The following is a 17,007-nucleotide window of genomic DNA, read 5'->3' on the forward strand; positions in this document are numbered from 1 at the left end:
TAAAATAATCTCACACTTATAATGCATATTTTGTAGTATATTTATCTATTTTCACAGCATAAATGCGTACATATTCCTCATGCTTTAGGGCATGAACTTCCTTTTCCTGGTCATATCTACTGCAGCATTTCCCTTCACAGAAATCCCTCTGGAATTGATAACTTATTTGTTTTTAGAGGCTGAGTCGACACCAGGGCTACAACACTGTCGGAAGGATTAGGCCAATGTAACAATTTGACACTCTTGGAGATCGAAATCGCGAACATCGGCTTTGCAACGTAGAGCCTTAACCACTATAGTACCGCGTGTACTGTAGTTTTAAGAGATTTGCAACTTACGTGGTAATGTTTGGACATCCTCGGTGTAGTTGTACATCTGGGGTCCTGGCACTGATGGTAGCTGTTCTTGCTGCCTTCGAAAAGTTGGTTCACCCTCAGAAATAGACAGTTTGGCGTTGTTTCTGCGATGTGAGATCAGAAGCGTCACAGCAGCCAGTACAATCAACACGAACGCCACTCCTCCGGCCACGCTGACACTGGACACTAGATCCCAAACACCATCCTTGGAGTCGTCAGTCTTCCCATCGCCCATCCGTTGCTCTACTAACCCATCCGAAACTACAATTACACGACGGGGCGGAATCTGTATGTTCTGTGGCTCTGTAGATACTGTATCTCTTGTTGTCTCTTCTTCTCTTTTTGTTGTTTCGAAAACTTCTTCTTCTTCCTCTTCTTCCGTGAGTTCTGTTTCATCTGAATTTGCTATGCTAGATTCTTTATTTTCTGTATCTTCAGGTTCTTCCTGTTCTGTAGTGGCAGGCCCATCTTCCTCTCCTGTATGTTCATCTGATTTTATTGTGCTATGTCCATCTTTGTTTTCTGTATGTTCATCATCTTCTAAATCTGTCGTTTTTTTAATTTCTACCATGTTCGTGCCTTCAGTTATTGCTGCTTTTGTTATACCCGACTCTTCTTCTTCTTCTTCCCCTTCAGAGCGCCCAGGTTCTTCTGTTCGCATCACCTCTGGTATTTCATCGTGAGAGCTGTCATTGGGCTTGGCATTATTATCAACATCAGTATCTGATTCGCTAGATGTGGGGGAACGTCCTTGGAATGTTGAAGTGCTCGTCACTGAATTGTTTAAAATTAGGTTAGGAATTTGTTTCCCCTCTTCTATCGCAGTAGGGAGAACTGTTGGAAAAGTCCGTATTTGTGTAGTCGGAAGCACGTCATTTATGAATGTATTTCTCTCTGTTTTCGTTAATGGAGTCACCGTCGAAGCTACACTACTGCCACCACCACTTGTGGATTGCGACGTGACTGTCTGTTCACTGTCTACAAGTATTGATTTAACTGTATTTGTTTCAAATACACCGTTCTCGCTATCATGGCCACCTTCACCGTTACTGTTAACATCAACCTCATTTGGATATGTGCTGTTTATTGCTTTGCTCCCCGTTTCACCTTCTGAAGGCGCAACTGTTGTTCCTGCGTCAAGTTTTGGAAGTACTGTTGTGGAATGATTTGGATATGATTCTTCGTTCACACTCTTCGGTTCCGCTGTTTCACATTCGCCAGTCACATGATGGCAAGTTGAATTTTTGCCGCTGTTGTTCGTTGGGCATTTACATTCATTCATACATCCTTGGCCGTAAGTCCCCTTAAGACAAGGAACCTCGCATCTAAAAAAGAAACACATTTTATATTAATACATTTTAGAGGTTGAGTTTTCTTAGTTGAATTGAAGAGGTGAGAATGCGCTAGTTCAAAGCCACACTTTTAACAAAAATGTTTTTTTTTGTGCGAGTTCATTTCTTACACATACATATAATATAAAAGTTACTAAAAATTACATAAGTATACACCAAAGAAATTATGATACCACGCCTAATAGTTCTGGACTCTACTGGCCGTATTCATAGACATTCTTAGCGCGGGCTTCCGGTGGATGATCAGCGAAATTACGTTTTTTGTATTCATAGACCAGTGTTAGCGATATATGATATGAATCCTGTACAAGTAACCAGTCGATAGCCGGGGCTAGTTTAGCACGCTCGTAGCGCGGGTTAGCGAAATGTCTATGAATAGCACCCTAAATCTTTAACATGGTCTCTTGTAAAATTTTGGCTCAGGACTATATCATTCTCATCCCTTAAATTATTTTTCCAATTGCTTTAATAGGCCTAATGTCTTTATATTAAAAACTTCAGTTTTATTAGTTAGATTTTTAGGATTGTGATTTCAGTGTCTTTGATTGTAAAATATGGGTAGAATGGAATTTTATTAATCTTTTTGTTTAATCTGTCATCATTTGTAACTCGAATAATAGCGTTTCCTGCTCGATTCGGTTTTGATTCCCAGAAGGGAGGTGGAGATGAGTCTTTCTTGTATTTTGTTAATTGACGCCAACAATGTGACTGTAAAGACCTATTATTTGTGAGTGTTGTTTAGTCAACTGTCCGAAGAAAGGTCAACTGTCCGAGGCAACCAGACCAGGAGATAATGGGGTAGGGTGGCTAGTTCCTTTCCTCCTCCATTGCATACATCGCTTAATAGCTACTAGCTACATATTACACTAATCAGACTTCAGATGTATACAAACAGTTGTTCTTCCTCTGACACATACCGCCAAGTGACATTACTACCTGATAATAAATGTACAGATAGGTCATACGGATATAAAATTTGGCGCTCCCTAATTGTGAAAGTTTCATTTACAACACACTGCGCATGTGCAGTAAAAAGAGCCCCTGTATACTGTATATGCTACTTGTGGACAGTCGTGCGAAATTGTTGCATACATACAAGTGGATTCCCATCAAGACTCGCTCCAAAGTTTAATTCCGTATCTCATATCAGCTAGAACCTCAATTAGAGATACCTTGTTGAATGATGGGAACAAAATATTCAACAGCTTAGTCTCTGAGGCTTATATAAAATAGTAATAATAATAATAATAATAATAATAATAATAATAATAATATAATAATAATAATTGCAGGCAAACTTCAAATTAACTATGGTAGTTAACTATTACACACTATATAAGAAATATTAATATTAAAGCAATCTCCAGGTATAGTGCTTAGTCGTATATTTATTTTTAAGTAAATAGCTTTGTGTAGTTTTTAAGGTACTCATTATAAATCTATTTTCTTTTGTGTTTCGACTCTGAATTTCGAGCAATTCAATATTTAATGCATGTATAACTACCGTGACTGCATTTCTTGCGTGTAAAAGCCAAGCATAACAGAGAAAAATAATATGAAGAAAGAGTAGTTCAGTGATAGTGATAGAGAGAAACCACAGTCTAGTATATACAGTCACGAAGCTTGAGTTGTGAGGGTGCTAGGAACAAAAGACTGTGCCGGTACTATTTCTCATTGTCTGTAATGAGGCGATATTAACAATCCTAGTGGTCAGCAACTATCTATGGATGTATATTTACTACGTATTGAGCTTCGTGACTATATACTAGACTGTGGAGAAGCTGTGGAAAGGAAAGAGATGGAAGTAAACGAGCGAGACGGAGCATATTCAATGTGAGAAAGCACTTACGAGATTCCCCTCCAGCCGCCGGCACATTTGCAGTCTCCTGTAACGTGGTTACAAGTGGCTCCATTTTCACATTGACATTCTTGTTTACAAGCTGCGCCCCATAATCCTTTTTGACATTCTAATGAAAGACATAAAATTAATTTATTTTTGAACTGGAAAGAAAATTAATTTATTTATCTTTACCAGACAGCGGATTTACGGTCCCGATACTGAACGTTAAATGAACGTCAGTTACAGGGAGGTCATTGAATTCCCTCCATATGTCAAGGGACGTGTCGTCTTGTCGCTTTGTAGGGACCGAAAATCCGCTGTCTAATCATTACGATATCATAGTCCATACAGAGATTCGGACTGAAGTTTCTTATTCTACCAAACTGGGATCAGTGAGATATCATTGTGTGTGTGTGTGTGTGTGTGTGTGTGTGTGTGTGTGTGTGTGTGTGTGTGTGTGTGTGTGTGTGTGTGTGTGTGTGTGTGTGTGTGTGTGTATATATATATATATATATATATATATATATATATATACACACATACCATATGCATTGATTCACGAGAAGTTACCGTCACTTATGGAGCATATTCCCGAAGACGTTTTGAGCAAAACAATGTCATATAAACATGGGTCCTATTCTCAATATGTTCAGAGTTACACTAATTTGAAGTTTTTAAAAAATAACCCTTTTTTCTTTAGTTTTAAGGGTAAAAGAATATTACAATTAGAGAATGAACTATTCAGAAGTATAATTTCTTTAATTGGCTAGTATTCTGAAGCTAAAAATGTGTTGTTAATTCCATAGTTGCTTCGTACAGAATTTTTTTAAATTTCTAGCTACAAAGTTACATTTTTCTTACGCATTTAACACAATTGTCAAAAATCACGTAATTCTTGTAAATTCTTTAAGACTGTACATTAGGATGCAAAATTGACTGTAAAGAATCAAGTTGCCAGCAGTCGTGTGATCTGTAACAATTGTTGTGATAAGTGTGTAAGGATAACGTAGTTTTTAGTTAAAAATTGAAAAAAAAAATCTGTACAAAGCAACTAAGAAATCAAGAACGTATTTTTAGCTTCAGAATAGTAGCCAATTAAAGAAAGTATACTTCTAAATAGTTCATTCTCTATTTGTATCATTCTTTTACCCTTAAAACTAAAGAAAAATGTATTTTTTAACAACTTCAAATTAAATGAAATAAGTATAATAATCCTTAAATAACTGTCTTATTAACCTAAGAATGATACAAAGTTACATTAGGTCATTACACAATCAAACGTGACAAGCGCTTTCGCCAATTAATGACATCTTCAGGTCTAGTAGCATATAGTAGGTACTATGAGCATAGAGACATAAGTAAAATGGTAAAATAATAAGATACGATAAATTGCATGATGAGAAAGTGGAGAAGATGAATTAAAAACAGTAGCCTATTACATGAATAACTGTACAATCACAAAGTAATGGAATAATAATCACTTAAAAGCGTTGTGGTTATAGTGATTAATCATCATATAGAGTCCAAATCTTAAAATGCAAAAACCGTACATTAAATTGAAGACACTTTAAACCGTTTTAATACGCTTCACTTTGTGTGTGTTCGCGGGCATTTTTGTACGTAAGTGTGGACTACACCTGAAGTGTAGAAACACCAGGGGTTGACTAGTCAACTGCAATGCCGGTGTTTTAGGACCTTCCTAACCGTCAGTTAAGGCAGAAATGAGGAAATCGTAATTGTAGCAAAATTGTAGGATGGACTGTTCTATTGGCTGTTATGTCTACTCACACTCTTTAGATACTTAGGGAGATTGGTGTCTGAAGGATGCTAGGAGAGGAAAAGAGAGGAGAGTCCAGTAGTTGACATATTTTACGTGGTTTGACTCCAAGTTGTCATGCTATAGTATGACAGTTCCGGCTCACACTTCATTTGAAGCTAGTGCATGTGGACGTGGGATTGCAGATGCAACGAAACAGGCGGAGGATTTGCATAACAAGAATACTTTTCCAACCTCTATAATGTGCAGAAAATTGCATGGTATATAATGAGCTTTACTGCCCTTAGCCAATAGCAAAATAGTTGGCTATTTCAGGTAGCTGTAATGTTTTGTTCTCTAAAAACGTTGTGAACGGGATGTGCTGTGCGACCACATTAACAAAACATGCGGAAAATATGCAAACTACTTACAGCAGTCGACAATATGCATGGGTGATACTGCCATAAAAGAAATAAAAGATCTAGAGAGAAAAAGAAGATGATTCAATGTACCTACCGCGAAATAAAATGTTTGGACTTCACAAATAAGTAAAGCAAATCCATGTGGTTGATAAAGGACGAAATCCGAAATGAAATAACAGACAAACCAGGAATACTGAACAGACAGACGAAATATGTAGAAGACTTGTATGACATAGAATTGTCTAGATGACTTGGCTATAGAAGATGAAGCAGCCGTATCAGAAGACGAAAAAGGATTTTCTGTTTTAAGGGAAGAATTTGAACTAGCGCTTAGGGAAATGAATGGAAAAGAAACAGGAGTGGATGGAATCCTCATTGAATTAGTGAAATGCGTGGGTGAAGACAAGAAGAAAACTGTCATGCAACGAAGACTGGCCTTAAGATTTTTGCGGAGACAGTGTTGCTTCCAATACCGAAGAAAAATAATACCAAGAAATATAACGAGTTCAGGACTATCAGCCTGATATCGCACTCCGCGAAGATTGTTCTGCGAATACTGAATCGACGTTTATATTCTAAGATGGAAGAACAGTTGGAAGAAGAGCAGTTAGGCTTCAGGAATGGAAAAGGTACGAGAGATGCAATTGGACTGCTACAAACAATCGCCGAAAGATACCTAGAGAAGAATAAAGAAGTGTATACAGTATTAGTGGATCTAGAAAAGGCGTTTGTCAGAGTGGATTGGATTAAACTGTTGGGGATCCCAAAGAAAATTGGTGTGGATTGGAAAAAGAGAAGGCTGTTCAGAACCTTTATATGAAACGAGGAGTCAATCAGGGTAGGAGAAGAAATGTCAGAAGGAAGCGAAATAGGGAGAGGACTACGACAAGAATGTCTTTTATCACCTACCCTGTTCAACATCACTTGGAAGATTTGGTGAAGAGCTGTTTTCAGAATTTGAGAGAAGTGATAGTAAAAGGAAGAATAAAGTGCATACGATTTACTGGTTGGCGTTAGCAGAATAGGAGATGATACTAGGATATGCTACTGGATCTAAATGACAGCTGTGAGTACTGTGGAATGAAGACAAATGCCAAAAAAACGACCATGGTCATAGGAAGAAAAGTAATGAAGGTAAACTTGCGAATTATAAATGAGGCAGTACAGCAAGTGGACAGCTTCAAATACTTAGGTTGTACTGTAAGCAGTAACATATGTTGCTTCCAAGAAGTCAAAAGGAGAATAGCGAATAGCAATGAATGACAAAGGAAGCTTTTAATAGAAAAAGGAGCATCTTCTGCGGACGTCTGGAGAAAGAACTAAGGAAGAAACTAGTGAAGCGCTTTGTGTGGAGTGTAGCATTGTATGGGGGCAGAAAGAAGGCCATTACGACGAAGTGAAGAGAAGTGACTAGATGGATTTGAATTGTGAATATGGAGAAGGATGGAGCTTGTGAAATGGACAGACGGAATAAGAAACGAAGCTGTGTTGGAAAGAATGATGCTGAAACTTATCAGGAAGAGGAAAAGGAATTGGCTGGGTCACTAGTTGAGAAGAAACTGCCTTCTGAAGGATGCACTGAAAGGAATGGTGAACGGGAGAAGAGCTTGGTGCAGAAGAAGATATCAGATGATAGACGCTATTAAAATATAGGCCTATGGAGACTAAGAGGAATGCAGAAAATAGGAAAGGCTGGAGAAGTGAAAGACTTGTCCTTCGGCAGAACACTATGAATGAATGAATATACTGTCATTTTCCCTCGTTTATCATCACTTCTGTAACTGTAGTGGAAGAGAACCGACTGACAATATTCTGCTTCCCCTCTCCGGATTGAAAGTTAATACGGTCAAGTAATAGCAAGTCTATAATATGTTGATAGTGCATCTAGCGTTTTTTTAAACTATGATGTTGATTTTATTGCTCTGACCATAGCGGAGTGTGATAACTCTTTACCTTTGTCGCAGTGTTCTCCCGTGTATCCGGGCTCGCAGTCGCAGGTGTTGGGGGTGGAACACACCCCGTGCAGACAGGGGCCGCACACGGGAATGCAATGCGTTTCCGTGCGGTCCAGCCCGTATCCCGCGCAACACACGTCCACCACTCGCTCCCGAATTTCCGTCTGTAAAATACATCATTGGAATTGTGTACCGTGATTTTTTTCACGACAGTCTTCCCTGTATTTTCCAAAGATGAAGTTGTTACTGTTACTTCCATTACTGGAAAGGTGTGAAAAAATACGAAGTTTGGAGGATTGGATGTAGTACACTGCTATGCCTATTTAGTAGAATGCGTTTGAGCCTAAAGGAGGCAGCAAATCAGTACAACTTGGTCTGTTGTTGTAACGAGAATCCAAGTCCCCGCACGGTGGCAAGGAATCATGTCACAAACACGTTCACGTCTGAGTATTTCTGATAAAGTAAATATTATTCAACACCTTGAAAACTACGAAATATTAAGGATATTTCTGGAGAGTTTAAGGTAACATATTTTATTTTTTTCTATGTTCCAATTTTTTTTATTTTATTTTTTATTTTTATTTACTTTATTTATTTATTTACTTATTTATTTATTTATTTATTTATTTATTGTTGTTTAGTCATCTGTCCGAATACAGGTCTGAACCTCATAAGTGTTTCCAAGAAGGCACCACTTATGAGGCAACTAGGCCAGGAGATAATGGGGTAGGGTGACCAGTTCCTTTTCCCCTCATTTATTTATTATTGTATCTTATAGATATATTTTAGGAAAAAGGAAGATATTATAAATAATAAAAAAAAACGAATGAATGTAATAATAAAAATATTTCATTACGCACAAGAAGTAATAAATATGTCATACATTGGTAAAAATAAAATAGACATAAAATTGACTCTAATAAAGTTTTCTGTCAATACGAATAACTAGTTCTGTAGAACATTTTTATGCGTCGTTTTCAACAAACCTGAATCTTGAACTTGTCCCTCATCTCGATCTTGTACTTGGTGCACCGGGGCGGTACCCTCAGGCACCATGTATAGGACTTCACTTGTACTGGCTCCTTCACAATGACCCGCATTGTCACCGTGTAACTGAAAATTGCGTGTAAATGTGTGAATAAGATACGAAATTTTATCCAAGCAGAATTTTGATGGGACTTCTGTGGCAGTGATATTCAAACTGGGGTACTCGAAGAATTCTTAGAGGTACGTAAAATTTAAAATAAGCATATATTTCATGAAAGTTTTATTTTGGAATATGTATTATAATATGACTTTCTTGTGTTAAATTCTATCGTACCTGGTTTACATGTTTCGACCTATTATTAGTCTTCTTCAGAACTGGTCGTTACTGGTCTAGGCGCCTCTTGTTTTGTTTCCTGTGAGGGTATGTTTGTGTAGTGTAATGTAGAGTCAAAGAGTGTGTGTGTTCTGAAATTGAGTTGTGTGTTGATAATTTCATTGGGGTGTGTTTTTGTGTGTCTGTATATTTCATATTGTTCTAGTGTGTTTAGTTTCTGGCTTTTTGGTTGGATGTGCAGTATTTCCGTGTCTGTGTTGATGTCTCTGTAGGTGTGGCTAGCATTTGTGATGTGTTCTGCATATGTGGAGGTGTTTTGTAATTTTGTTATGGCTGTGATGTGTTCTCTGTAACGTGTTTGAAATGATCTGCCTGCCTGTCTGTCATGTGTTCTCTGCAACGTGTTTGAAATGATCTGCCTGTCTGTCATTTCATTTCAAACACGTTACAGAGAACACATCACAGCCATAACAAAATTACAAAACACCTCCACATATGTAGAACACATCACAAATGCTAACCACACCTATAGAGACATCAACACACAGATATGGAAATACTACACATCCAACCAAAAAGCCAGAAACTAAACACACTAGAACAATATGAAATATATAGAAACACAAAAACACACCCCAATGAAATTTTCAACACAACTCAATTTCAGAACACACACTCTTTGACTCCATATTACACTACACAAACACACCCTCAAAGGAAACAAAACAAGAGGCGCCAAGACCAGCAACGACCAGTTCGGAAGACCAATAATAGGTCGAAACATATAAACCAGGTACGATAGAATTTAACACAAGAAAGTCATATAATACATATTGCGAAGTGATAGTGTTAAAAGTTGTGTAATCAAGATGTTTTATTTTGGATTGACTGTGTTAATAAAGGGAATAGTGCGGTTTTTTTAACCCTGAACATAATGGATAAAATGAAGTTAGTATTGCTGATGGCTGATGGAGTATTGGAAATCAAATGTAATCTAGAAAATCTCAGGATACAGTTTTTGAAATACTTTCCAGAAACTGAGAAAGAAGATAACACAAGACTGGTTTACAAATAAGTTTTTCATTACAGCATCATTTCGTCTGAACGTCTCTTAAAATTGAAAGAAAATCTGCTGGGAATGTCCGTTGATATTTCACTGACAATAAAATTTGAAAATTTGCCAATTTGTGGCTTTTGGCGTTTCGCTTGCAAAGAGTATATGGAAATTAATGACAATGCCATTTCACACCTTCTGCCATTCCCCTCTACTTACTTGTGTGAGCAGGATTTCTCTGCATTGACATCAATAAAAACGAAACACAAACATCGATTGAATCCAAATTCATTTCTGATATTCGCATTCACGAAGATCCGGCCAAGAATCGAGGAACTGGCCTGCGGAAAACAACCTCGAATATCTCATTAACAGGTCAGAACCACTTAACTTAACACTACAATAAGATAACTTTTATATTCTATGATATCTGTAACGTCGTTCTTTTAATTATTTATTTATTAGCATGATTTTCTCTTTTAGTTAAAAACTGGGGGCCATATTCATAGACATTCTTAGCGCGGGCTTCCTGTGGATGATCAGCGAACTAACGTTTTTCGTATTCATAAACCAGTGTTAGCGATATGATATGATTTGAATCTTGTACAAGTAATCAGTCGATAGCAGGGGATAGTTTAGCACGCCCGTAGCGCGGGCTAGCGAAATGTCTATGAATAGCACCCTGGGTGGTTTAATAATTGACGAATTGTTGAGTTTAATTTAATTTAGATACAGTTATGTATAATTTTGAAATAAGCAGAACAATTTTGAGGGTACAAGCTTGAGTGGAAAAGTGTTTCTAAGGGTAAGGGGAGAAAAAATGTTGAATACCACTATTATGTAGCGATTAACCTGTAATGTAATTTTTGAGTGTTTCAGTCAAGTGGTGGGTTATTTTTCCAGCATTAAGATCAATATTGTACTTACGTTTCTTTCTTGTGACACACGTTTTCTCCTGTCAACTCAGCGAAACTTATCAAGACACGTGCTGCAAGCAGCAACGTAGCCAATGGTAAATAATGTAGTGACGTCATAGTGAGCAGATTACCTCTCAGACAGGCATTGCTTCCGCTTCGTCAGGATCTGTAACATAAAGTGTTGCTAACTATTATATTAACAATTTTTATGTGATTTAAATTGGGTTGCAAAAGGTAGTGAAGTGCATTTCACCTACAACCTCTCCTACCCAATTCCCATCCTCACCTTCCCGTGGTGCAACCTGTTGTTTTTATTTACAAACGAGGCTCTGGGGACCGAAACACAGCGGTATAACTGTTAGACTACATCTGTATGGAGGAAATGCCATACCACGCCCGTCCAGAGGCTCTTAAGGTAGCAGCCCCACCACTGGATTTGCCTGGCGATAGTCTTGGTTAAGGGGAGGCAGAGGTGAAATTTTCGAACAAAACTGAAGAAAAAATGAAAATTTGGTTTTTCCATTTTTATTATCTTTATTTTCATATTCCGATGTTAGTTTTTTATTTTGTGCCCTTTAAAAGTATGAAATTAAAACCAAGATAACTGCATTATTATATTATTTCCATAATTAACTAATACTTATATATATACCTTCTCTGAACATACAAATAAAAAGAAATATTGAAAATTTCTTACAATATGGTGCATGGAGCATTTTATAAAATTATTAATATTTACAGAACTATTGTACTTAGAAAGTTGAAACTTGGTATGTCTATTACTAATAACATACGTAGTATCCATGATCAATTTCAAACAAATCGGATAAATTTTGTGGATTTTGAAATATTCACCTCTGCCTCCCCTTAAATATCCTGGGGACTATTTTATTACAGTAAAGTCTCAAATGCTAGATAGCCGGATTGATAAAAATATGACGACTGGATCAGAAAAAGGACTTCGAAAAAATTACGAAGAGGAATATCCAGAGAATAAGAGTTAATGAAATGAGATTCACGAGAACAACAGCAAGATACACAATTTGGGACAAAACGATATGAAGATATTTTAGAACTGGAAATTAAACACATGACTGATTTTCTACGGGAATACAGCTGGGAGAGCCATTTAGAAAGAATGCCGGAGAGCAGATGGCCGAAAGCAGCCTTAAGGTTGACGCTCACTGGCACGAACCGACCGGAACGGAACGAACCGGAAATATTCTGCGAGAGACGTATGCATGTATTTTAAACGGCAAACGCTCACTTGTCCGAACGGAAGCAACCGGCTGCCGGTCCTGACGGACAGGGTTCTCGCGACACGACCCTAGCGGAATTTCCGATGACGATCGTCAGCATTCGTATGTCTTCGCTGGTCTTCGGAGAAAAGTGTGTTGGCTGTTCTCAGTACTTTCCCACTCAACATGTGCTGGTGCGTTGTCCAGACAGATTATTCTTAAAATGGGTGATGAAAAGTTAATTTTAACAGTGCTAATCGCGCTTCTGTGCTGATTGGCCTTCGAAATGTGATGTTTCCCTTCATTATTTCAGGTGCTAATAACAGATGAAGTTTTAAACATTTTTCTTCGCTCATACGAAAGTACTAAAAAACCATTACTCGATCTTTACACAAATGTGGGCAAAGATGGTTAAATTAATCAAAACACTTTTTTATATTGTTATGACTAGAGCCCGGATTGTATGTAATTACATATTCCGTTCCTACATATGTAGCTATAAGGAAAGCTAAAAATCCGCGAATCGTATTAAATTTAAATTTGAATATACAGAATAAAGAATATAATTACAAACAAGCAAGACAAATAGAAATAAAATAATACAATCAATATAAAAAAGGAGATACAGTAGTATTAACAAAATTTGAGACCGAATGAGCAGCGCTCGTGTTCGGTCGCAGTTCAGATATAATATTAATAGGCCTATAAGAGAATATAAAATAAAATAAAATAGGAAATAAAATAAAAATTACAGTTACAGAAATTATATAATACAATATTAATATAAGAGAAATATAGAAAAAATAATAAAAATAAATAAGTAAAATAAAATAGGAACTAAAATTTAAATTACAGCGGCAATGGAATTATATAATATAATATTAACACTAGAGAAGAATAATATCGCACGTGAAAAGTAGGACTATATATATATATATATATATATATATATATATATATATTTATTTCAAAATTATAGAATACAAATATAATATAGGTTGATTAATTCATACACATAGGCTATAAATTTATTTAATCAAATTGAAGATATTAACACGTTTCTAATTTTCTTGTTATATGTTAGTGGGTTACATGTTAGAAGTTCTGGATGTAATTTAGTTAAAGCATTGTACAACCGAGGGCCAAAATTAATGCTATGCTTTAGACCAGCAGATGTGAGACATTTAGTTTCTATTAATATTGAATTAATATTTCGTCTTGTGTCATAATTATGTGTCTGTAATACAAACTTATTACGATTTTTATGATAAAATTTTAACAGCGTATACTTATAAATTTGTTCAATATTAAATACATTAAATTCAGAATAAATTAATTTAGTTGGATAATCGAAATGTTTTTTCAAACAAATTTTAATTATTCGTTTTTGTAGTAAATTTAACGAACTAAGATTAATGTTTGTACTTCCACCCCAAACAATTATACCATATTGAATGGTAGACTGAATAATGGCCAAATAAGCATTTCGTAGAACTCTAATGGTTAAGTAGCATCGAAGATTAGCGAAAGGGATCATTATTCCGAAGTTTTAAATGTTTTTACATATTTTGGTGCATAACAAATATTTTGGCATATATTATATATTTTTAAATATTTTGAAGGATATTGTATATTTTGAAAGAATATGTACAATTTTTCACTAATTTTTTCTCTACGTAATGCTTAATTTATTTTTTAAAATTGTTTATAAAGCTTAGCCCTTCGTCTCTAGTGCATAAATATAATTTGATAATTGAAAATAATAACGTATTCTGTCAAAAAATGGACATCTCTTTGCAATGCTAATAGTTTGTAGGCTATATCCCTTGAGAAGTAACGGTAAAGTAGGTACAAATACCAATGCGAATGGTAGTAGTGAAGGAAAGAATGAAAATTACCCTGTGGGTATGACCGTTTCGCACAAACACCCCCAATCAGTTGCTCTAAAAGAAAACAATAGTTTTTTCTGTTTTTTTTTAAGAAACTTATTTTGACATCAGGTAATACAAGTAGCAAGCCTACTGCCATTCGCATCCAAGTTAAAAGACTGGATTTCAATTGACGATTCCTTTACTAAAATGGTAAAATCGTGCAGTCCTAAGTGTGTGACAAACGCATTGGGTGCTTCATGAAGTCACAATTAGAATAGCATTTAAAAATTGGACTTCATGTGAGAAATAAAAAACGTGCTCCGTCGAAAAGAAAAAGTTCCAAAGTTCAAAGCATTCCTACGCAAATACTGCAACTTCAATATTTCGCATGAATCAACACTCCGGAAAAAATATTTGAACTCCTGCTACACTGACACAATGGAAACGATTAGAGATGGACTTGATGATTCCTACGTATGGGTTGCCATTGACGAGACGATCAATAACCGCAGAAAATATGTAAAAATATTTAATTATTAATTGCGCCTCCAAACAATGAGGTTCAATCACATGTGCACCTGTAATGTTTTATTAGTGTGCAAAAATACATCTAATAAAGCTTAGATTTTAAATTACCAAAGTTTTTTTTATTTGTTACATATTTATCTACATACTTCGTCATTTTTAGCTCCATATTTATGTAGTCTACATAGTTCTCATTTTCACATTACATAAAATCCGGGCTCTAGTTATGGACCCATATTTTCTTTTTTCTTTTCTTTTTTTCTTCCTCATCAGCTAAAGACTCAGTAAAATAAAATAATCTTCGGAACTACTATCCCACTCCATGTTTAAACCAGACTGCCTGTCGACTGTACCGGAATATTCCGAGCAGTGAGCGTCAGAGCTTCCGCGGAAGACGGACGGCTGTAGATTTCCGTTCCGGTCGGTTCGTGCCAGTGAGCGTCAACCTTTAGAATATCGCCCTTTCGGAAGACGATCTCTATTGGAAGATGCTTAAAAAGATGGTATGAAACCATAGAGACCGCAAGTGATCACTAGGTCCAAAGGTTGAACTGGTTGTTGATGATGATGATGATGATGATGATGATGATGCATGAGAAATATGTGCTGTTATACTACCAGTGCGTTTCATGCGCCTGTAACTTTGAGTACGTCTCAGAGTTGGGGTGAGTTAACGCAGTGTCTTTCGTTCATTTGAACTCATGCTTATCATCACGGTAAGTTAGTCCTCAGCATTTGGGTGGTTGAAAGCCACTCCTTTGACTCTGAAACACAACTATCTGGTAAATAAAAATTTTAAGACATAATTTTCTTTCTTAAAGAAAAATTGTACTATTTTAAAGACGTTTTTATTTTCTGTCTATAGAAAATACACCTAATATAACATTGACAAGTATCAGCCTTATTATTTCACTATGTTAATATGATAGTGTATTACGTTTTTGTTTTACATAATTTTCCATTTCATAAATTGTTGCAGTGAACAACAAACCACATTTTAAAATTTTTAATGGAGAATGATTGCCTGTTGCTAGAAAACACAGCCTTATATCTAAAGAAACTTCGTTCCACTTCTGCAGAAATAATGGGGGAATATATGAAATATTTTACACAAGCATTATTTATCTCAAAATCTGTATCATTGTTACAAATTTCCTCATTTGAAATTAAGTCATAAATTTCGTCCTCGGCATCTTGCTATTATTCTTCTTTACAGGACGTTGAGTGTTGCTTGTTACGAATAGCAGTATTCGGTCGTAATGTAACCGATCAACTGAAGTTCACTGCTGAACGAAACACACTGAAATCGCTCACCTCAACGCAATTACGTACTGGTACCTAAAGTCAGAGACCCATGAAGCGCAATGTAACGGCATACAATTCTTAATCATGATGATGATGATGATGATGATGATGATGATGGGATTTAAGTTCACTTATTGTACCTCAATGTATTATCTTCTAATGTACAAAATTGTTTTTCGTACCATCATGGACAAATAGTCTGCCCAGCTAGAATATTTCGAAGTCGAGGAATTAGACATCGCGCATGCCCAGCGTCAAAAGCGCCTGTTCACAACTCTTGCGACCATATAACGTATTCCGTTTGCTGATTAAAGCACTGAAGTGAATGGAATTTCGGGAGAGGGGAACTACGACCGAGCACTGCGACCTTTCAAGATTTATTGCTTTAATTGTCAAGCTAGAAGCATTACCAAACTCACACCGGCTGACTACACTAAGGTACGTCCCAGGTTTCGAGCAGACAACCTCCCTCGTCTCTAGGCCAGCCTTCTCCGTTATACTATAGAACTTTCTTAAATTATTATTTATAACACTTCTAAAGTTTTATTTTAAGAGAGTTTTATATAAGTCTTAAAGTGAACAACAAAGACAAAAGTAATGTTTGTTTTTGTGTGTGAAGTTTTTTGTTTTGTGATAGTGTCTCTAATGTGGATGAGCTCTTCGATCTGTTCTTATGATATGTTGTTATTGTTAAGCACCTGTTCTAGTATCTAGTGTGTCCTTTATTGGTACTTCTTGTTATTACGTAATATCACTGCAAAAAATCCAAGTAATTTTTCAGTCCAGATATCTTGCAATAGTCATGGTACATTATTACGGTGATCTTACAATATAAAGCTTAAATTAAACGTTGCAACGTCTCTCGACATGACTTAATGTGATTTATCGGAGAGTCTAAGCACACTATCAATGCTAAGTTGTAATTTTTAATTTATAATTTATTTACGCTGTTCTTTTAATATTATTGACACTCATCTTATGACGACTAAGGTTTTCAGTTAAATTAATTTTTTCTTGTGAATAATCTATCTGAAAATTGGCATTAGGCATTATTTTAGTGCCCCCCCCCCCAGGGAATTTAGAAAACTCAGCGCT

General features: G+C 36.2%; 1 protein-coding gene across 1 annotated transcript in view; it reads right to left on the reverse strand.

Moving 5' to 3' along the window:
* Nucleotides 1-17,007, reverse strand: part of LOC138695202 (uncharacterized) — a 96,545-nt gene that overhangs the window by 51,681 nt on the left and 27,857 nt on the right. Inside the window, exons 2-6 of the mRNA XM_069819662.1 lie at nucleotides 10,984-11,139; nucleotides 8,668-8,794; nucleotides 7,680-7,845; nucleotides 3,558-3,675; nucleotides 339-1,681 (exon numbers count right to left, since the gene is read on the reverse strand). Coding sequence (XP_069675763.1) covers nucleotides 339-1,681; nucleotides 3,558-3,675; nucleotides 7,680-7,845; nucleotides 8,668-8,794; nucleotides 10,984-11,090 — 1,861 coding nt within the window. The 5' untranslated portion in view covers nucleotides 11,091-11,139. The remainder of the gene's footprint in view (nucleotides 1-338; nucleotides 1,682-3,557; nucleotides 3,676-7,679; nucleotides 7,846-8,667; nucleotides 8,795-10,983; nucleotides 11,140-17,007) is intronic.

This window comes from Periplaneta americana, chromosome 2, assembly GCF_040183065.1.
Source record: "Periplaneta americana isolate PAMFEO1 chromosome 2, P.americana_PAMFEO1_priV1, whole genome shotgun sequence".
NCBI lineage: Eukaryota > Metazoa > Arthropoda > Insecta > Blattodea > Blattidae > Periplaneta > Periplaneta americana.